This window comes from Meriones unguiculatus, chromosome 7 (genome assembly GCF_030254825.1).
Source record: "Meriones unguiculatus strain TT.TT164.6M chromosome 7, Bangor_MerUng_6.1, whole genome shotgun sequence".
Classification (NCBI taxonomy): Eukaryota; Metazoa; Chordata; class Mammalia; order Rodentia; family Muridae; genus Meriones; species Meriones unguiculatus.
In genome coordinates this window covers 21,612,593-21,634,677 of record NC_083355.1, presented here as the reverse complement: position 1 = coordinate 21,634,677, position 22,085 = coordinate 21,612,593, and the positions used below count along the sequence as shown (strand labels likewise).

The window sequence follows — 22,085 nt, the reverse complement described above, 5'->3', positions numbered from 1 at the left end:
GAAATGGTCCATGATGGGAAGACAGCCAGGGCAGAGCACCTGTTTCAGGGCCCTACTGGGTGGGGCTGGCTTCTTCCATTCCCACCCGAGAACATGGACTGAGAGAAATAACTGAGTGAATGCAGACGTAAGCATATGCTTACCAACTTCCTTCCTCTGCTTGCCTTGGGCGCCAGGCTTACGCGCTCCTGCCCAGAGCTGTTCCTTCTGCCAGAGGAAGCCCTACTAGAGAGCAACCATGTGGGCGTTCTAAGGAAACACCTTCCTCTATCGCAGCAGGAGCACTGAGGAAACAGAAGGCACCGCTAACTTAATCTGCCGTGGGCTTTTCATTATTTTGAGAGGAGCTACGAGACAAAGAGAGAGAGCTGGGGGGGGGTAAGTAAAGGAGAAATAAAGAGATGTGATGCGTTTCCATTGGGACGTTAAAATTCAGATTTATTTGACATATAGAAATACTTCTATTATAGAAACATGACAGAAAATAAACATCAGTGTGGGAGTAGAATGATAGGTTACAGAGAAACCCCGAACTTGTTTTTATTTGAGAGAGAGAGACAGAGAAAGACCTATTTGGGGAAGAAACAGTGAGTGCATTTGGAGGACTAAATCAAGTTCAGACAGAGGCTTTGATTGGCTCTTGGGACTCAGCACACAGGCAGTCTACATCAGGAATGGTGGGTGATGAAGAACAGGAGACTGTGGGTGACCGTGCTCAGCAGCAAGAACCACTAGAGCATGCTGGGCGGCAGCAGGTGGTCTGGCAACAGGTGGGGCGGCAACAGCTGGAGATGCAGCACTGGGGCCTGCAGCAGCTGGACACACAGCAGCTAGGGCGGCAGCAGCTGGAGATGCAACAGGTGGGGCGGCAGCAGCTGGGGCGACAGCAGGTGGGCTGGCAGCACACAGACTGACAGCACTGGGGCCTGCAGCAGCTGGACACACAGCAGTTGGGCCTGCAGCAGCTAGACATACAGCAGCTGGGCTGGCAACAGGTGGGCCTGCAGCAGCTGGGCTGGCAACACACAGACTGACAGCAGCTGGGCCTGCAGCAACTGGACACACAGCAGCTGGGACGGCAGCAGGAAGGCCTACAGCAGCTCGAAATGCAACAGGTAGGGCGACAGCAGCTGGGCCTGCAGCAGCTGGGGCGACAGCAGGTGGGCTGGCAGCACACAGACTGACAGCACTGGGGTCTGCAGCAGCTGGACACACAGCAGCTGGGCTGGCAACAGGTGGGCCTGCAGCAGCTGGGCTGGCAGCAGCCTTGGCCACAGCCCTCCTCAGAGCAGACAGAGCCACAGCAGGAGTTGACCATAGTGTCAGAGGTGGAGGTTCCGAGTGGGTTTGCAAGAAGGCGGGTTGGAAGGTTTGGAAGTGGGAGTCTCCCCGCCCACACCCCCTTTTATACCCTGAGGAGGGTCTGTTTCCCTCACAGGAAGCATTCTTTCCTTGTTATTGTTTATGTTAATAAACAGATGATTAACAAATTATGTAAGTTTCTTTTCCTGATTATATTTTCGAGGTGACTGGAAAACATGATTTTCTTCCTGGTATGTTAGGGCTCACTGTCGGTTCTTGATGAACCATCTCCTAAGTAGCTTTTGTTTTGTTTTGTTTTGTTTTAATTTCTTACAAAAGAGCTGTCACCTGACATTCTGCATCCTGGTCCCACACGTTTAGTGTCATTTGTGTGTCACTTCTTCCATTCCTGTATGTAGTCACATTCTTACTGACTTATAATTGCTTCTGGTGATCCTCAATGAGAAAGTCCTTTAGACTGATGGCTCATGTGTAATAGGTCAGGTGAACACAGAGAGTCTGGCTATGGAAGATCACCGGTTAAAGAATAGGGATTCTTTAGGGACACTCTCTGCCCTTGTTGGCTCTGGGACAGTGTTGCAGACCTTAGATCTCTACGGATAAGGGCAGTGATAAGATTGTAGAGGCATCATCATTTAACCAGAGTTAATGTGGGTGTAACGGTTTATGAACCACAGGTTGGGAATGGCAACTGAGGCAGAGTGATATGTAACTTCGAGGCACCCATGGAGATCGATAGAAACATTTTATGTTCCTCACAACAGAATGAAGGTAGACAAAACTGGTATGGCCATGAGTTCAGAGTCCAGGCTTCTGTACCCATATCAGGGCACATGTATGTATGTATATTTAAGATATATTAATAGTATTGGTAATCAATTAGTGTTCTCTTCTCTGGGAAAAACTATTTCCCTCACTCTCAGCTTTCCTTTGTTTTCCGTAGTTCTTTGTGTAGTGTTGAGGCCCCCTGAGTTTTCTCTTATGCATTTAAACATGGCTATTATTGCTGTATTTGTTCAGCTCATGTTTGGTAGTTATGTTGGTTAGACCTGAAAATATACACACATGTAACATTATACAGACAGAGTAGATTGTACTTATGTATATATGTGTGTGTACACACATACCCATACAACATACGTGATACAACAATAATGAAAAAACAAAAAAGAGGCCATGAACTTGAAAAAGAGAAAGGAGTTTTATAGGAAAGGTTTTAAAGGGAAGAAAGGGAAGGGGGAAATTTTGTAATAATATCATAATCTCAAAAAATAAAAGAAATAATTTTAAAACAGAAAGCAACACCTTCATAGTAAATGAGCATGAGGATGAGACAAGTTGTTGCCATGAAAAGTTCATATCCTTCCCTCAGAATCCAGTCCTGACATATTACTTTGACCTACGACACATCAGCTATAAAAAGAGTTGGTTCTCCATGTTAAAAGTATATACAACAATTTCCTCACTCTTTTATTATACACACCTCCAAGAAATAGTGTGTGTGTGTGTGTGTGTGTGTGTGTGTGTGTGTGTGTGTGTGTGTTTGGATGTGGCCAGACAGTAGATCAGAGTTAAAACAGGCAGCTTGGTTTGAGAATGCCAGCATGGACCTCATTAGAATCCGTCAGTGACAATCAGAAAACAAATGTGTCTTCCTCAGGTTCCTCTTACAATCTGCCCACCGTGTTAACAGGTGTGCCTGAAGGTCATTGGCTTAGCCTATACATGTGAAACCCAGCAACTTCTCTCCTTGAGCTGTGGGGTAAAAACTGTACAATACAAAAAGCCACATAAAACCCTGGAAGCAACCTAACCCTCACTGCCATACTGCAGGTGAGGTAGAAAACAAACATCAGGTACTAGAACTGTCTTCAAAGGCATAAGAATGGAGGAACATGTGGTACAAACTTACCATTTCAGGGGGTGGCAAATCCAAGATGAATATCTGTAACACGGCACCCATCGTATAGTATAAAAATGTTTTCAGGGGGAGCAATATTATGATTAGGGCCATAAAGGTCTGGGGATGAATGGCCACGAAAGTAGACATGATACCGAAGGTTTCGGTAAACAAGTCCATGCAGGAAATAATTGGAGAACAAGTTATGAGAAGTTAGAGAGTTATTGAGGGCAGGGAGGGAAGCCAGTAGAGAGTGCTGGACAGCCCTGAAGGCAGCAGGGCTCCAAGCCACCACGAGAGACATTCATGTCCCTTTGGCCTGAAAGTTACCATTGCTACCATCCTTCTAGACTTCAAATATCAGTGGACGATCCTGGAAGTCGGAAGTTGGAACAGTCTCGTGCAGTAGATGTGAGAGGAATACATTAAGCATCGGATGACACACTGTGGGGGTGTTGGGAGGATTCTTCTGCATTAAGGGCAAAGGGCCAAGAACATGTACTCACCCTCCCTCTTGCTGCTTGAGTCCTCTGCCCCAGAGACTTCAGCTCCCTTATCTAAGCTCCACCCTCCATCAAAGACAGTCCACATTAGGGAGTGAGTGTCAAGCCTGTGGACTATGAAACCCCCTTTCTGTATTAGGAGGAAGACACACAACATACAAAGCTGGCATCTCAGAAGTCAACTGGTAGAGTCTGTTCGCTGTGTAGAGGGGAAGTAAAAATATTGATAGCTGAGGACAACAATTTGAGCAGAAGACATGACAGCTTATTATTTGTATACTTGGAAGTTCAGATTTATTTGTGAATGGCAAATGTTCTGGTTTTGAAAAACACAGGAAAAAAACAAATTGTTCAACGGGCATAAAGTGAGAAGAGTCTCACTACTGTATGTATAGGAGATATTGAGCAGACAGGAGTGTAAGCAGCATAATTGATGTCCCAATTAATGCCAGTTGTGCTGTGGGCTTTAGGATGGGCCTTGTAGGGTTTGCCTCAAAGGTGGTCTACATCAGGGATGGAGGTTGATGAAGAACAGGAGGCTGGGAGAGAGCACTCAGCATCAAGAGTGAGCAGAACCCAAGCGTGCTGATGGGCAACAGATGGTCAGGCAGCAGCCTTGGTCACAGTAGTGATTTTCAACAGCACTTTCCAGGTTGGAGGTTCTAGACTTGCTTTGCAGGAGATAGGCTGGAAGGTTTGAGAGTCTGACTGCCCACATACATACCCTTTTATACTCTTGAGGGGCAGTTGTCCGCACATGCAGCATTCTTTTCTTGTTAGGCAAGTTTCTTTCCGGATTAAATGTTAAAGGCAGGTGGAAAAAAATTGCTCTGCAAAGAACCTCATTCTTATTAAGATTCATGGTGAAGGCTGGGCAGACAGTGTCCCAAGCAGCTTTCCTGTTTAAATTTCCTTCTAGAATTCTCAACAGGCTAGAGGTGCCAAAAATTACACTGAGATTTTTTTTGGTAACATAACACAGAACACCTGTTGAGATTACCCAACTCATGTCTGATTGCTCTCCATAAATCGAGATCTATGGGATAGGACCCTGTACTGTGGACTGACTCACAAAGGACCTGAACTCATCTGTGCATACACCTCAACAGTGAAACACACATGGGTGGAAATTCTATGATACTGAAACATCAAAACCTTCTACAAAGTGACAAAACTCTCTCAACAAGGACAAACATCAAAATATTTTCCAAAAATTCAAATTTTTAAAGAACCGTAACATGGCAAAGAATGGATGTGTCATGAAGGATCATGGGAGAATTCTCTGAGTATGAAAATCATTCAGGGATGTATACATTTCAGAGATGGGAAAATGGGTGTGTAGGGCAGGATATGTTTTGGATGGTGGGACAGACAATTTTCAGTGGTATTTGTTGAGTTATGCAAGAGGAGTGGGTGAGAACTCTCAAGAGAATGAGGTACTAGAGCAGGTTGGCCAGAAACAGGTGTGTCTATGGCAGCTGTGCCTGCAGCAGGTGGTCTAGCAGCTGCCAGGTGAGCAGCAGTTGGGCATACAGCCACAGGGTTGGCAGCAGCAGGAGTGGCAGCGGGTGGTCCTGAAACAGGTGGTCTGGCAGCAGCACGGGCCAAAACAGCACTGCGTAGTGTCAGAGGTTGGAGGGTCGGTCTGTGTTTGAAAGAAGGTGGCTTGGACAGTTTGGAAGCCTCCCTCACCAAGTGTGCTTTTATGCCCTGTTGAAAGGCAGCTTCACTTATGTGCAGTGTTCCAGGCCTCCTGAAGCTTTGGTAGTAATTCAGTTAACAAATTATACAAGTCATCCCAAGTCAATGTTCAGGGTGAATGCAAACCATGCCTTCCTACTCGTGATGTCTTAGAAATCAATGGCCCCTGAGGCCTATGGGAAGTGTTTTCTGGTGTAACTTCCTCCAAAGGAGCAATCAGGTGATGTACAATGGGCTCATACCATATGTTGTAGAGTTGGTTTGGGGACATATCTTGTCTCACTCCAGGAGTGTCATGTCTCAGTCATCTGATGGCTCACACATAATGGGTTAGGTACGTACAGAGAGTGTGAACATGAAAGGCCATTGGCATGAGAACACAGAGGCCTTCAGGACCTTACCCTGTCCTAGATGGGTGCTGCTAACACAAATGCTGTGCAAGGTAGCTCTGGTGGAATGACGGTAATGACAAGACAGTAGAGAAACAAAATCCATGTGAGAACTGTTAATCATGGGAATTCATATAAACTGAAGCTGAAGAAACATGACAGGACAGGGCAGAAGACTACAGATATTCATTTCCCCACCTATGGAATGAGATACAGACTGGGCTTAGACCAGATTTTCAGTTTCTTGAGTGAAGTGTAAAAAATGAAATCCCAGAGAAAGCCCTGCGGATCTTTGATAGATGAATGGACAAGGTGAATGTCCATAGAAGATGTCACTCCTGAAGAAGTACAAAGCAGCCATTTTCTTTCCAGGGATATGCCACATCTCTTCTAGTTGATCTTATTTGCATGTGGCTTTATTAGGACCCTAACCTTAAAATATGTAAAGAGCATTGGACTAAGAAATGCTCCTGAGAACAGGATTTCCCTCATCTCTAAGAAACAAGGAACTAGAGAGCCATCTGTAAAATGCACCTGCTCAGGAATACATGGCAGATAACTCTGTTAAAGAAGCACAGGGCTGCCTTACCTATGTTACCTTCAAGCGTCCAACCTAAGGGAACCAGGACATTGTCAATGGACTGTAATACCCGCCATCAATGAATAAATGATGGCTTTTCAAGGGCTTGTCCTTTCTCAAGGGCATAACCAGACATTTGCTCTTCCACTAGATGACATTGTCTCTAGAATGATCTAAAGTCTGCTAGGCTGGGAAGAAAACTGAACACTCCTTTTGACCCTCAGCTTGAGGTTCATGTCCTAATATTTTCAACTCTACTCCTGTAGGTTTCCTCTATGGCAAAGGGATGGCACTGAGGAGTGATTCTCTGCATGTTTGTTGAAGTTATTAATATTTAATATGCTTTATCTTTTTGTTAAACAGTGGTTATTTCTAAGACAGCTGTATACCCAAATCACCACACAGAGACTAGGATTTATTTAATTAACCTAGAGCACAATGCTGGGCAATAATTACTCCATCCTAAACCTCCAAGCTCCCATAGCTTCCTCCCATTCAGATCTCCCACATTACACTTGCTTTTTACTCATACTGTAGATCTAATTAATTTTTCTTGAAGTTTTCAGGTCCTCTCTTCTCTTTCTCCTTCTTTCTTCTCCCCATTGGATGAGGATGTCCCACCCTAACTCTCCCCATTGCTCAGCACTGGCTACTTGTTTTTATTGACAATAAAGAGAACAAATGGTAGCATGTTTACACAAACTTGAGATAGATGATGCTTAGACTGAGCATCACAATACAATGTCCAGACTGAAACCAGATAGTGGGAAGATAAAACAGCATTTGAATGAACAAGGGTAAATTGTATACATTCCACAATAACATTATACAAACACATTATCTTCATGTCACCCTCTCTTACAAGGAGAAAGGTGCAAAAGGAATATAGGAGACTCAAGCATATTTCTATCTCTGAGAGGAGACCTCATCACCAAAGCACGTAAGAGGAGAAGTCATTTTTCTTGTGACAAACATGTACAAAAAAAACTGGATGGCATGTCCTTTATGACAGTGGCAATGGATACAGACCTCAAAGCATGGCTCTGGAGCAAGAATTGAGGCTCCACATCTGGAGCCACCTAAACTAGAGGGACCACGAAATGAGAATGTAATTGATTTCTGAAAGCAAAAACATGCCCCAGGAATACACCTGCCTCTCCAGGCCCCGCTCCTAATCCACCTCAGTCAAGTCGAATTTTGGAGATCAAGGCGTCCCTTTTAGTGCATTGTTCATTCTAAGCAACAGAAGTGGCAATGTGGGAAAGGCTGCTACAGCTCTACTTCTAGTGGAGAGAAGTTGCAACAATTTTCCATACATAGAGCAATTGCACAAAAAAGAGTGATAAAGAAACATGACACTTATAGCTGTGTGATTGTTACCAAGGTCACATTTATTCAGTTAGGGCAAAAGTCTGACTTTTCAAAACCATGGCAAAAGGCATTAGGTTTCACAGTCCCCAGAAGAAATTACCCAGTGCAGAGAAACATTCTGGTCTGTATAAGTTTCAGAGATGGAAATCAAGATTTGGGGCAGGGTATTTGTTAGACCAAAGCAATATCAGTTGGAGAAGACTGTGGGTATGAGAAACAATTGCCTAGGCAAGGCAAGGTCTATTTGATGGTGTAGGAGAGCAGGTGAGAACACTCAAGAGCATGATGTAGGAGAGCAGGCTGGCCAGGAACAAGGGAGCTGTTCTTGAAGTAGACAGTCTAGCAGCAGCCAGACTAGCAGCAGTTGGAGCCACAGCAGCAGGGCTGGCAGCAGCAGGGCTGGCAGCAGCAGGTGGTCCTGCAGCAGGTGGTCTGGCAGCAGGTGGTCTGGCAGCAGCATGGCTGGCAGCAGCATGGGCCACAAGAGCACTGCATGGTGTCTGAGGCTGGATGGTTGGTTTGTGTTTGCAAGGTGAGTTGGATGGTTTGGAAGCCTCCCTGCCCAGCTGTGCTTTTATACCCAGCTGAAGAGCTGCTGTATGTGCTTCATGTGCAGCATTCCTGACTCCTGATATTTTGTTAGTAATTCAGTTATCAAAGGGGGCAGCAGTCTGCCTGAGTCAATAGTCAAGGTTAAACACACTATGTCTTCCTACTTGTGATGTGTTAGAAATTAATGGACAATGAAGCCTGTGGAAAGTGCTTTTTGGTGTTATTTACTTGAAAGGGCAGTCAGTCAGCCAACATGCTCTGGAATCACACCCTATGTTTCAGGGTTGGTTTTGAGGTATAGCTAGCTGCAGGATTATACTGTCTGAGTAGTTGGATGGCTCACACATAATGGGTCAGGTGGGTACAGAGTGCAAATTTGAGAGGTCATTGACATGAGAACACCCAGGCCTTCAGGAACTTCCCCTGTCCTGATGGATGCTGGGAATGCACATCCTGTGCAATGTAGCTCTGCTGGAATGATGGTAATGACAAGACTGTCAAGAAAGAGAATCCATGTGGGACCTGTTAATTATGAGAACTCATCCCAAGCAAAGCTGAAGGAACATCACCAGACTAGGGCACAAACCTACAGACCTTCATTTCCTCACCTATGTGAATGACATTGAATCAGGGATTATACCAGATGTTCAGTATGATGTGTGAAGTATAAAAAAGGTAATTGCAAAGAAATAGCTGAAGATATTTGATCTGTGATTGGTCAAAGTGTATCCACAGTCTATCCCTCCTGCAAAAGTATAGACTGTTCATTTCCTTTCGGGGAGGAACCACATCTCTTCTACTTCCTCCTTTTGAATTTGGCTTCATCAGGACTCTAACCTTAGGAAAACTACAGAGCATTCTATGAAGGAATTATCCTGAGCACAAGGTTATTCTCAGCTCTGTGAAAAAGGAAGCAAGAGAGGCATCTGTAAGATGTATTTGCTGAGAAAGACATGAGGGGCTTATCCATTAGAGAATACAGGGATGTCTCACCTATGTTACCCCATAATGTCCAGCCTAAGGTAAGCAGGACATGCTCTGAGTATCCACAACCAATGAACAAATAATGCATCACAGAGTGCTTGTTCTTTCTAAAGGGGGTTAACCACACCCACCGTTTTTCACCATATGACATTGTGTCTCTAGAAGGATCTGTGTCCTCAGCTCTGAAGTCTGGTAGTCTCTTCCTTAATACAGATCTCTCCAGTATTATAGCAAAATTTTGGAAAGACTTAATTACAGACAAGGTGCGAAGCATGGGAAATCTGGCCATGGTATTCAATGGGCTCCTCAAATCCTTCATTCCAAAAACAGGTGTTTCAACCTTGTGTTTACTTCCAGGTTTGAGTCTTGGCAATCTGAGGCTTGGACACAGTATGTTTTGATATTGAGCCTGGGATGAACCTATTATAGTTTATGATCATCTCCCCAGGCATGCAGGCCATGCTCACAGAACCAATGTCTGGTTAACAAAAGTGCTTGTAACACTTTCTCAACCTATTTAGACCCTCACACCTAGACCCTACACACATATATATTGACTTGAGTACACATATACCCACACAGATCCTTTTCCAAAAAGAGGAAAAGGACACTGTGGCATGTTTGAAAACTCTTTCAGAGTACAGTACTCTAATACTTGAATCCATTTCATGGAATCTAAGGAGTCTAATGATGAGGCAGAACACTGATGCACACTTTCCATGATCCAAAATATAAACCAAGGTCCTATGGACATGGTGTCTTTGATTCCATGTGAGGAATATCTACTAGTATTCTGCCTGAGACTCCTGAATGTATATTTCCTTTGCTCTCCTCACACAAGGTATTGGGTGATCAGAAGGACAGTGTTTTAAATATGTGGATAAATATAAAAAAGACTTCCAATGGTGTATGAAGTGTAAGGATGAAAAAGCCTATTCTTTTATTTCATTTCATATTCTGGTACCAGGATTTCTACTGAACAACTACAAACAATGAAAACAAGTAGCTAAAACAATACAGAGCACACATTTGAAGATAGAAAGATGGCAGGTGCTGTTTTACCACGTGTGTGGACAGACACTTGAGAGGTGCCAATGCACCATGGGGCCTCCCAAACATTATATTTAACATGCAGAATATCACCAATCCTGAGATGTAAAGCATGCATTTTTGTTCTCGCTGTGGAGTACTGCATTTTGGCTCTCCCTACTTTCTGGAGTCCTTGGCCAATGGACCTCAGGAACATTGGATGAGAATGGATGGACAGGGATTCAGATGGGCTACAGCAATGACTCAATGACCTCCTGCGCCACGTCAGAGAGATAGCTCAAATTTACTTGAGATACACAAAGGATATAGGCCTTGAGGAGTGGGTGTGAGAATGCACAGGATAGGTGTGACATTATTGGTTGAGTTTAAGTATTCCTGGGATGCTTTGTTCACAACTGACAGAGGGTCCTATCATTGGAATGGGAACACAGTCCCCAATGATCCTATAGACACATGGAGCAAGAAGTTCTAGTAAGGATCTGTGGCAAAGTTCTTCTTCAAGACATTGTCAGAGGTATCTATGGCTAAAGAACTGTCCAGATGAGGTCTAGTAGAGAGTTAGAGGATGTGTTTGGGAGAGGAAGTCCTCCATCTAGCTCACAGCTCAGACAGGCTTTCTGTACATGGAGGACTGCAACCTCACACAGCAGGGTCTTCCTCCACGGCCTCATGAGTTTTTGCATCCTTGGGAGTATGCATAGGAATGAGGGCTGTCCTTAAATCTACCTAAGGTAAAGGAACTTGGAAAAGGTTGGAGGAGGAAGAAAAAGACTTGAGAGCTTGAAGGTTCTCAACTGGACAGGGAAAGAATAAGAGGCCAACCAGAGGAGCACCAGTGCTCCAAGCCTTGCACAACTTCGGCAACAAAAACACAATGGCATTCAAGTGGCTAGGAAGAAAACTGAATGCTCCTTTTCACCCTCTCTCAGGTTGAGTTTCTTGTCCTAACAGTGTCAACTCTCCTCCTGAAGGTTTGCTCTGTGCTGATGGGATGGCACTCAAGAGTATTACTGTGCATGCTCTTACTGTCACCCTCCCTTACAAGGAGAAAGATACAGAAAGGATATTTCTATTCCTGAGATGAGACTTCATCAGGAAAACACCTAAGAAAAGTATGCATTTCTTTGTGAGTCTGATGCATAAAAAATTGGATGGCATGTCCTTTAGGATAGGGGCATGGATGAAGACTGTAAAGCATGGCTCTGGAGCAAGAGCTGAGGCTGCATATCTGGAGCCACTCAACTGACAGAGCATGATCAGGGAATATCCTGGGCTTCTGAAACTCCACAGCCTGCCCCAGAAACACACCTGCATTGCCATGCCCCATCTACTCATGATTCTCCAACATTTCTACCATTGGACATCAAGGCTTCCCATCTATGTCTGTTTGGGGCATTGTTCATTTTAGCCAACAGAAGTGGCATTGTGGAAAAGGCTATGACCTTTCTTTTCTGGTGTAGAGAAGTTGTAACAGTTTCCCATATTTACAGCAACTGGACAAAAACAGAAATGAAGATTCATGACACTTGTGTGCTTGTACCAAGATCACATTTATTTCAGCATGACAAAAGAAATTAGGTGTTATTAGTTCCCAGCTGATATTTCTCCTGTGCACAGAAACATTCTTAGATATGTGTCACAGCTGGGAACCGAGGTGTGGATCAGAATATTTGTTGGACCAAAGCACTCTGTGTTGGAAGAGACTCTTTGCAATGGCCTAGGGTGTATCAGAGACATTTGACTTAAAATTGATACTTTAGAAGAGAAGAATGGGTGCGAATGCACAAGTTCATGAACTAGGTGAGCAGGCTGGCTAGGAACAGTTGTGTTTATGGCAGCTGTTCTTGCAACATGTGGTCTAACAGCAGCCAGACTGGCCGCAGTTGGACCCACAGCAGCAGGGCTGGCAGCAGCAGGGGCGGCAGCAGGTGGTCCTGCAGCAGGTGGTCTGGCAGCAGCATGGCTGGCAACAGCATGGCTGGCAGCAGCATGGGCCACAACAGCACTGCATGGTGTCAGAGGTTACCGAGTGGGTATGGGTTTGCAAGAAGACAGGTTGGATGATTTGGAAGCCTTCCTGCCCAGATGTGCTTTTATACTGTTCTGAAAGGCCACAGTCCTCATGTGCAACATTCCTGACTCCTGAAAGATTGTTAGTAATTTAATTATCAAAAGAGGAAAGAGTCTGCCAGTTTCAATATTCATGAGCAGAAATCATGCCTTCTTACTAGTGATATGTTAGGAAATATGGGTATGGCTACTGAAGCCAATGGGAAGAGCTTTCCACTGTTATTTAATCCCAAGGGAGCAGTCATCTGATGTTCTCTGGTCACACACCATGTGTTTCAGGTATTGTTTTATGGCATATTTTGGTTCCCTCTAGAAGTTTCACATCTCATTATTCTGATGGCTCACACATAATGCATCAGGTGGGTACAGAGACTGTGAATGTGAAAAGCCATTGGCATGAGAAAACAGAGGCCTTCAGGACCTTGACGTGTCCTGAATGGTTGCTGTTAATGGAAATGCTATACAATGTAGCTCTTCTGTAATTATGGTAGGGACTAGAGTGTAGAGAAACAGAAACCATGTGAGACTGTTAATTATGAGAATACAGCTGCACTGATGCTGAGGATACATGACCTGCTGGCAGATGACTACAGACCTTCATTTCCTCACCATTGTGAATGACATGCAGCCTGAGCTTAAAACCAATTTTAGTCTGTTTTGTGAAATGTGAAAAAGGAAAATGCAAAGAAAGCCCTGCAGATCCTTGATCAGTGAGTGAGCCATGAATATCTACAGGTGTCTCCCCTGCAGAAATGTAAACTGGCTATTGCTTTCAGGAAGGAGCCACATCTGCTCTAGTTCTTCCGTTTGAGTGGGGCTTCATCAGCACTCTAACCTTGAGTAGCCTACCGTGCATTCTAGGAAGGAATGATCCTGAGCACAAGGATTTTCTCAGGTCTGTGAAACAAGGAGCCAGAGTTCATCTGTAAGATGTCATGGCTGTGAGAGACATGAGAGGCCAATCCATTAGAAAATTTCATGGCTGGCTCACCTATGTTACCCCGTAGAGTCCACTGTAGGGTCAACAAGACGTGCTCAGTGCACTGCAGTATCCACCATCAACCAACCAACAATGTATCTTGGCCACTGGTCCTCAGGAACACAGGGTCAGAATGGATGGACAGGGATTCAGAGGGACTGCAGCAATGACTCAATGACCTCCTGAGCCACATCAGAGAGATAGCTCAAATTTATTTGAGATACACAAAGGATATATAGGCCTTGAGGAGTGGGTGTGGGAATGCACAGGATAGGTGTGACATTATTGGTTGAGTCTAAGTATTCCTGGGATGCTTTGTTCACAACTGACAGAGAGTCCTATCATTTGAATGGGAACACAGTCTCCAATGATCCTATAGACACATGGAGTAAGAAGTGCTAGCAAGGAACTATGGCAAAATTCTTCTTCCAGACATTATTAGAGGTATCTATGGCTAAAGAACTGTCCAGATGAGGTCCAGCAGAGAGTCAGAGGCTGTGTTTGGGAGAGGGGGTCCTCCATATAGCTCACAGCTCAGAAAGGCTTTCAATACATGGAGAACTGCAACCTCAAATAGTAGGGTCCTCCATGGCCTCATGAGTTTTTGAATACTTGGGAGTATGCATAGAAATGACTGCTGTCCTTAAATCTACCTGAGGTAAAAGAACCTTGGAAAAGGGTGGAGGAGGATGAAAAAGACTTGAGAGCTTGAAGGTTCTCAACTGGACAGGGAACTAATAATAGGCCAACCAGAGTTCCAAGCATCTCACAATATAAAACAGAAACACAATGGCATTCAAGTGGCTAGGAAGAAAATTGAATGCTCCTTTTCACCATCTCTCAGCGTGAGATTCATGTCGTAATAGTTTCAACTCTCCTCCTGAAGGTTTGCTCGGTGCTGATGGGATGGCACTGAGGAGTAATTCTGTACTTGCTCTCACTGTCACCCTCTCTTACAAGGAGAAAGATAAAGAAGGAATATTTCTAACCCTGAGATTTAACCTCATCCCCAAAACACCTAAGAAAGGCATGCATTTCTTTGGGAATTAGATACACACAAAATTGGATGGCATGTCCTTTAAGGCAGGGGCATGGATGAAGACAGTAAAACATGGCTTTGGAGCAAGAGCTGAGGCTGCATATCTGGAGCCCCCTCAACTAGACAGAGCATGAATGGAGAATGTTCTGGGCTTCTGAAACTCCACAGCCTGCTCCAGAAATACACCTGCATTGCCATGCCCCATCTACTCATGATTCTCAGACATTTCTACCATTGGACATCAAGGCTTCCCATCTATGTCTGTTTGGGACATTGTTTATTTTAGCCAACAGAAGTGGCATTGTGGAAAAGGCTATGACCTTTCTTTTCTAGTGTAGAGAAGTTGGAACAATTTCCCATATTTACAGCAACTGGACAAAAACAGAAATGAAGCTTCATGACACTTGTAGCTGTGTGTTTTTACCAAGGTCACATTTATTTCAGCATGACAAAAGAAATTAGGTGTTATTAGTTCCCAGCTGATATTTCCCCTGTGCACAGAAACATTCTTAGATATGTGTCACAGCTGGGACCCGAGGTGTGGATCAGAATATTTGTTGGACCAAAGCACTCTGTGTTGGAAGAGACTCTTTGCAATGGCCTAGGGTGTATCAGAGACATTTGACTTAAAATTGATACTTTAGAAGAGAAGAATGGGTGCGAATGCACAAGTTCATGAACTAGGTGAGCAGGCTGGCTAGGAACAGTTGTGTTTATGGCAGCTGTTCTTGCAACATGTGGTCTAACAGCAGCCAGACTGGCCGCAGTTGGACCCACAGCAGCAGGGCTGGCAGCAGCAGGGGCGGCAGCAGGTGGTCCTGCAGCAGGTGGTCTGGCAGCAGCATGGCTGGCAACAGCATGGCTGGCAGCAGCATGGGCCACAACAGCACTGCATGGTGTCAGAGGTTACCGAGTGGGTATGGGTTTGCAAGAAGACAGGTTGGATGATTTGGAAGCCTTCCTGCCCAGATGTGCTTTTATACTGTTCTGAAAGGCCACAGTCCTCATGTGCAACATATGACTCCTGAAGATTTGTCAGTAATTTAATTATCAAAGGAGGCAACCAATGGGAAGTGATTTGCGCTGTCATTTGTTCCCAAGGGAGCAGTCATCTGATGTTCTCTGGTCACACACCCTGTGTTTCAGAGTTGGTTTTATGGCATAATGTGGTTCCCTCTAGAAGTTTCAGATCTCATTAGTCTTATGGCTCATACATAATGGGTCAGGTGGGTACAGAGACTGTGAATGTGAAAGGCCATTGGCATGAGAAAACAGAGGCCTTCAGGCACTTGACATGTGCTGAATGGTTGCTGTTAATGGAAATGCTGTACAATGTAGCTCTTCTGGAATTATGGTAGGGACAGGAGTGTAGACAAACAGAAACCATGTGAGACTGTTAATTATGAGAATACAGCTGTACTGAAGCTGAGGATACATGACCTGCTGGCAGATGACTACAGACCTTCATTTCCTCACCATTGTGAATGACATGCAGCCTGGGCTTAAAACCGATTTTCAGTCTGTTTTGTGAAATGTGAAAAAGGAAAATGCAAAGAAAGCCCTGCAGATCCTTGATCAGTGAGTGAGCCATGAATATCTACAGGTGTCTCCCCTGCAGAAATATAAAGTGGCTATTGCTTTCAGGGAGGAGCCACATCTGCTCTAGTTCTTCCGTTTGACTGGGGCTTCATCAGGACTCTAACCTTAAGAAGCCTACCGAGCATTCTAGGAAGGAATGATCCTGAGCACAAGGATTTTCTCAGGTCTGTGAAACAAGGAGCCAGAGTTCATCTATAAGATGTCATGGCTGCGAGAGACATGAGAGGCCAATCCATTAGAAAATTTCATGGCTGGCTCACCTATGTTACCCCGTAGAGTCCACTGTAGGGTCAACAAGACATGCTCGGTGCACTGCAGTATCCACCATCAACCAACCAACAATGTATCACAGAATGCTTGTTCTTTCTAAAGGGCGTTAGCCACCCCCTCGCTTTTCCACCATATGACATTGTGTCTCTAGAAGGATCTGTGTGTTTAGCTCTGAAGTCTGGTAGTCTCTTCCTTACACAAGATCTCTCCAGTATTATAGCTAAAGTTTGGAAAGACCTAATTACAGACAAGGTGAAAGACATGGAAAATAGGCCATGCTATCCAATGGGCCCCCTCAAACACTCCATTCAAAACAAGGGCATTTCAACCCTGTGTTGACATCCAGCTTTTAGTCTTGGCTATGGGAGTGTTGGGCATGGTGTGTACTGGTGATAGAGAGTGGGATGAACCCATTAGAGGTTGTGATCATCTCCCCAGACATGCAGGTCATGCTCACAGACCCATCTCTCTTTAAAGTGCCTGTAACCCTTTCTCAAAACATATTTAGACCCTCACTTCTAGACCCTACAAACATATATACTGACTTAGGTACACACACAGAAACACACACACACACACACACACACACACACACACTCACACACAGGTCATTTTTTAAAAATAGGGATAGGACATTGTTTGTTACATGTTTGAAAACTCTTTCAGAAATACAATACTCTTATACTTGAATCCAATCTGATGGAATCTAAGGAGTCTAATGATGAGGCAGAACACTGATACACACTTCCCATGATCCACCATGTAAACCAAAGCTCTGTGGACATGACTGTGTTGGGTTCCATGTGAGGAGGAATCTCTGTAGGTCTTCTTCATGAGCCATGTTTGAGTTCATTTCATACTCCCGATAAAAGTATTTCTAATTAAAGAGGGCAAGGTAGTGAAAACAAGTGGCTGAAATGATATTGTGCACACATTTGAAAATAGAAAGATGGCCAGTGCTCTTTAACCACATGGGTGGAGAGAAACTTCAGAGATTCCAAAGTAACCATGGGGCCTCCCTAACATTAAAAATAATGTGTTGAACTTCACCAATCCCAAGATGAGCAGCATGGCTTTGTGGTGCTCCTGAGTTTCTGGAGTCCATATCCATAGGTCCTCAGAAACAAGGGATCAGGCGTGAACTGGGGATTCAATGGCCCTCAACTTGGACTGAATGACCTCCTGGGTCCTGACTTCAGTGAGCTAGCTCAACTTTATTCGAGGTATACAAATGTTATATTGTCCTTGGGGAGTAGATGACAGGGATCACAGGATAGATATACATTATCTGTTGAGGCTAGAACTTCCAGGATTGCTTTATTTGCATTTGGAAACAGGGTCCTACCATTAGAATGGGAACCCAGTATGTAATTATCGTATAGGCACAGGGAGGGGAGAGAGCTAGCAGGCAACTGTGACAAAGCTTTTATTCCAGATATTGTTAGAAGAATCTATGGCTAAAGATACTCTCCAGATGAGATAAGGCAGGGAGTCAGAGGCTGTGTTTGGGAGAGGGAGTCCTTCATCTAGCTCCTAGGTCAAAAGAGCTTTCAGTACATGGAGGACTACATCCTCACACAGCAGGGACCTCTAAAATGGCCTCGTGAATTTTTGCATCCTTGGGACTACACACAAGAATGAAATATACGTGGGTTAAAAGGACCTTGGAAACGTTTGGAGGAGCATAAAAAGGACTTGAGAGCTGGAAGGTCCTCCACTGTACAGGGAACTACTAATAGGACAATGAGGGGAGCACCAGTGCTCCAAGGCTGTGTGGGGAAGAGTGCATAGAATCACAGTGGCATTCAAGGGGCTGGGAAGAAAACTGAAAGTTCCATTTCACCCTCTCTCAGCTTGAGTTTCATGTCCTAATATTTTCAGCTCTACTCCTCTTGGTGTTCTTTATGGCAAAGGGATGGCACTGAGGAGTGATTCTGTGCATGCTTGTTGAAGTTATTAATATTTAACATACTTCATCTTTTAGTTAAACAGTGTTTATTTCTAAGCCAGCTGTATACCCAAATCACCATACAGAGAGCAGGATTTATTTAACTAACCTAGAGCACAATGCTGGGCAATAATTACTCCATCCTAAACCTCCAAGCTCCCATAGCTTCCTCCCATTCAGGTCTCCCACATTACACTTGCTTTTTGGTCATATCTTAGATCGGATTCATTTCCCTTGATGTTGTCAGCTCCTCTCCTCTCAGATCTCTTCTCTTTCTCCTTCTTTCTCCTCCCCATTGGATAAGGATGTCCCACCCTAACTCTCTACATTGCTCAGCATTGGCTAGTTGTTTTTTATTGACAATAAAGAGAACAAATTGTAGCATGTTTACACAAACTTCAGACTTGAGGTGATGCTTAGACTGAGCATCACAATACAATGTCCAGACTGTTACCAGCTAGTGGGGAAGATAAATCAGCATTTGAATGAACAAGGGTAAATTGTATACATTCCACAAGAACATTATACAAACATGATCCTCATGTTACCCTCTCTTACAATGAGAAAGTTGCAGAAGGGGACTCAAGAATATTTCTATCCCTAAGAGAAGACATCATCAACAAAGCACCTAAGAGGTGAAATCAATTGTTGGGACAAACATGTGCAAAGATCTGGATGGCATGTCCTTTATGAGAGTGGCAATGGATGCAGTCTTTAGACCATGACTCTGGAGAAAGAATTGAGGCCCCACGTCTGGAGCCACCTAAACTAGAGGGAGCATGAAATGAGAATGTACTGGTCTTCTGAAAGCAAAATCATGACCCAGGTATACACCTGCTTCTCCAGGCCCCACTCCTAATCCTCTCAGTCAATTCCAATTCTGAAGATCAAGGCTTCCCTTCTAGGGCATTGTTCATTCAAAGCTACAGAAGTGGCAATGTGGGAAAGGCTGCTACAGTTCTACTTTTACTGGAGAGAAGTTGTAACAATGTCCCATATTTAGAACAACTGCACAAAAAAGAATAATAAAGAGTCATGACACTTGTAGCTGTGTGATTGTACCCAGGTCACATTTATTCAATGAGGGCAAAAGTCTGACTTCTCAAAAGAATTGCAAAAGGCATCAGGTTTCACAGTCCCCAAAGAAATTACCAGGTTCAGAGAAACATTCTGGACTGCATAGGTTTCAGAGATGGGAACCTACATTTGGGCCAGGATATTTGTTAGACCAAAGCAGTATCAGTTGGACAAGACTCAGGCTATGGGAGACAATTGCTCTATGCCAGGCGAGGTGTTTTGGATGGTGAGGGAGGGAAGAATGGGTGAGAACACTCAAGAGCATGAAGTAGGATACAGGCTGGCAGGGAACAGGTGTGTCAATGCAGCTGTTCTTAAAGCAGGCAGTCTAGCAGCAGTCAGATTAGCAGCAGTTGGACCCACAGCAGCAGGGCTGGCAGCAGCAGGGGTGGCAGCAGGTGGTCCTGCAGCAGGTGGTCTGGCAGCAGCAAGGCTGGCAGCAGCATGGGCCACAAGTGCACTGCATGGTGTCTGAAGTTGGAGGGTTGGTGTTGGTTTCCAAGAAGGTGAGTTGGATGGTTTGACAGTCTCCCTGCCCAGGTGTGCTTTTATACCCAGCTGAAAGTCTGCTGTCCTCATGTGCAACATTCCTGGCTCCTGATGCTTTGTTAATAATTCAATTATCAGTGGAGGCGAGAGTCTGCCTGAGTCAATGTTCAAGAAAAGCAAATCCTGCTTTCCTACTCTTGATGGGTTAGGCATCAATTGGAATGGCTACTGAAGCAAACGTGAAATGCTTGCTGGTGTTATTTACTTCCAAGGGAGCAGTCAGGTGACATTCTCACACCCTGTGTTTCAGAGTTGGTTTTGCTTCACCCCATGAGTTCTAGGTCTCATTAGTTTGCTGGCTCACACATAATGGATCAGGTGGGTACAGAGAGTGTGAATGTAAAAGGCCATTGGTTTGAGAACAGAGAGGATTTCAGGACCTTGCCCTGTCTTGGATGGGTGTTGGGAATGCAATTCTTGTCCAGTGTAGCTCTGGTGGGATGATGGTAATGACAAGACTGTACAGAAACGGAATCCATGTGAGACCTGTTAATTACGAGAACTCATCCCAAGTGAAGCTGAAGGAACATGACAGGCTAAGACAGATGACTACAGGCCTTCATTTCCCCTTTATGTGAATAACATACATTCTGGGATCAGACTAGAGTTTCAGTCTGTGGAAATAAGACTAAAATTTTAAATTGCAAATTAAGCTCTGAAGTTCCTCTCAGTGATTGGATGAGTTATATCTTGAGGGTGTGGCTGAGAAAGAGATGGCAGGCAAAAATCTTTGAGACTCTCAGGGATGCCATAGCTGTATTCTGCCTAAGGGTCCAACCTGGAGTAACCAGAATACTGTCTGTGGACTGCGGTATCTACAACCAATAAACAATCTCTGGATCTGCAAAAGCTTGTCCTTTATCAGGAGCAATAATGAAACCCCTGCTTTTTCATGAATGAACATTGTGTCTCTCATAGGATCTGCCAAAAGCTCTGCAGTCTGCTGGTCTGCAACATTAAACAAAGTGTCTCTAGTATTAGATCTCAACTTGGAAGGAGCCCAGTACAGACAAGGTACAAGGCATAGAAAATCTGTCCATAGTGTCTAAAGGACCAGTGCAAACCCTGCTTTCTAAACACAGGTGATCAATAGTGTGTCATCATCCAGTCTTGGAGCCTTTGGCCAGGGGTGTTTGGACAGGGTGTGTTTTGATGCCAAGGAGTGGGCTGAGTCCTTTAGAGATAATGATAATCTCCCTTAGCATGGAAGTCATGCTCAAAGAAGCCATGTCAAAAGTACCTGTGAGTTTTCCTCAAGATATTTACACCTTCAGATCTAAAATCTCTCGAAGTCTGCACTCAATTGAAATAAGACACACACACACACACACACACACACACACACACACTTTTAAGACTGGAGATATAACACCATAAATGTTGGGATAAGTGTAGGAGAGTTGCACACTCTAATTCCCTAAGCCCACTTTGTTCCACTGAGTGTTAACTTGGCCTCCTCTCTCGTAAGTACAATTGGCTATCACTGGAATCTAAGGTGTCCAATGATGGTGAAAAATGCTGATCCACTCTCTCCCTGTTTCACCATGTAAAGCAACATTCTGTGGAGAAATCTCTGATGGAATTCTGCATGTGTCCCCTGAATGGATATATTCCTTGCTATTCTCACATCAGGTGATGGGTGACCAAAGGGACAGTGTTTAAAATATGTGTAAAAACAGCACAAGACATCCATTGGTGTATGAGGTGTGAGGGTGAAAGAGCCCATTTCTGTCATTTGAGTTAATATCCCTAATATCAGAATTTCCAATTAAAAAGAGCAAGATAGTGAAAGTGAGTTGCTGAAACCAGGTTGAGTAAACCTTTAAAGATAGAAACATGGCCGGTGCTTTCACCACGTGGGTGGACAGGAAAAGTAAGTGGTGGCAACTTAACGTGTGGCTGTCCCAAGGTTAAAACTCATATGTTGGATGGCACAAATACTAAAATGAGAAGTATGGCATCATGAGCTTCTGCATCCTGGGGAGTTCACAGACGACTGGGCCTTGACATATAATCTATAATGGATGAAAAAGACCTTGGGAAGTGTTCAAAGAGAATAGTGTAGGACTGTAGAGCACAAATGAACCCCACTAGACATCAAGCTTGGGTCAGCAGTGCTACAAGCCACCCACTGTCTGGAGGACAGGGCATAGCCAAACCATTGTATTCAAGTGGAAGAGAAGAAAAGGATGCTCCTTCTC

At 44.3% G+C, this 22,085-nt stretch overlaps 1 protein-coding gene across 3 annotated transcripts; it reads right to left on the bottom strand.

The window, feature by feature from the left end:
• Positions 1 to 715: 715 nt before the first annotated feature.
• LOC110544313 (keratin-associated protein 4-2-like) lies at positions 716 to 1,318 on the bottom strand. Of its 3 annotated transcripts, none has more exons than XM_060388398.1 (2): positions 1,176 to 1,318; positions 716 to 1,100 (listed from the first exon to the last, which is right to left on the bottom strand). In XM_060388398.1, the coding sequence occupies exons 1-2, from the start codon at positions 1,316 to 1,318 to the stop codon at positions 716 to 718; spliced, it is 528 nt and encodes a 175-aa protein (XP_060244381.1). The 3 variants fall into 3 exon arrangements, with proteins under 3 accessions (XP_060244381.1, XP_060244382.1, XP_060244380.1); XM_060388399.1 differs by having other exon boundaries at positions 716 to 1,136; positions 1,242 to 1,318; XM_060388397.1 differs by having other exon boundaries at positions 716 to 1,318.
• Positions 1,319 to 22,085: the final 20,767 nt, after the last annotated feature.

Bases quoted from the DNA above. Each gene is read 5' to 3' on its own strand.
- LOC110544313 (XM_060388397.1), bottom strand. From the start codon at position 1,318: ATGGTCAACTCCTGCTGTGGCTCTGTCTGCTCTGAGGAGGGCTGTGGC.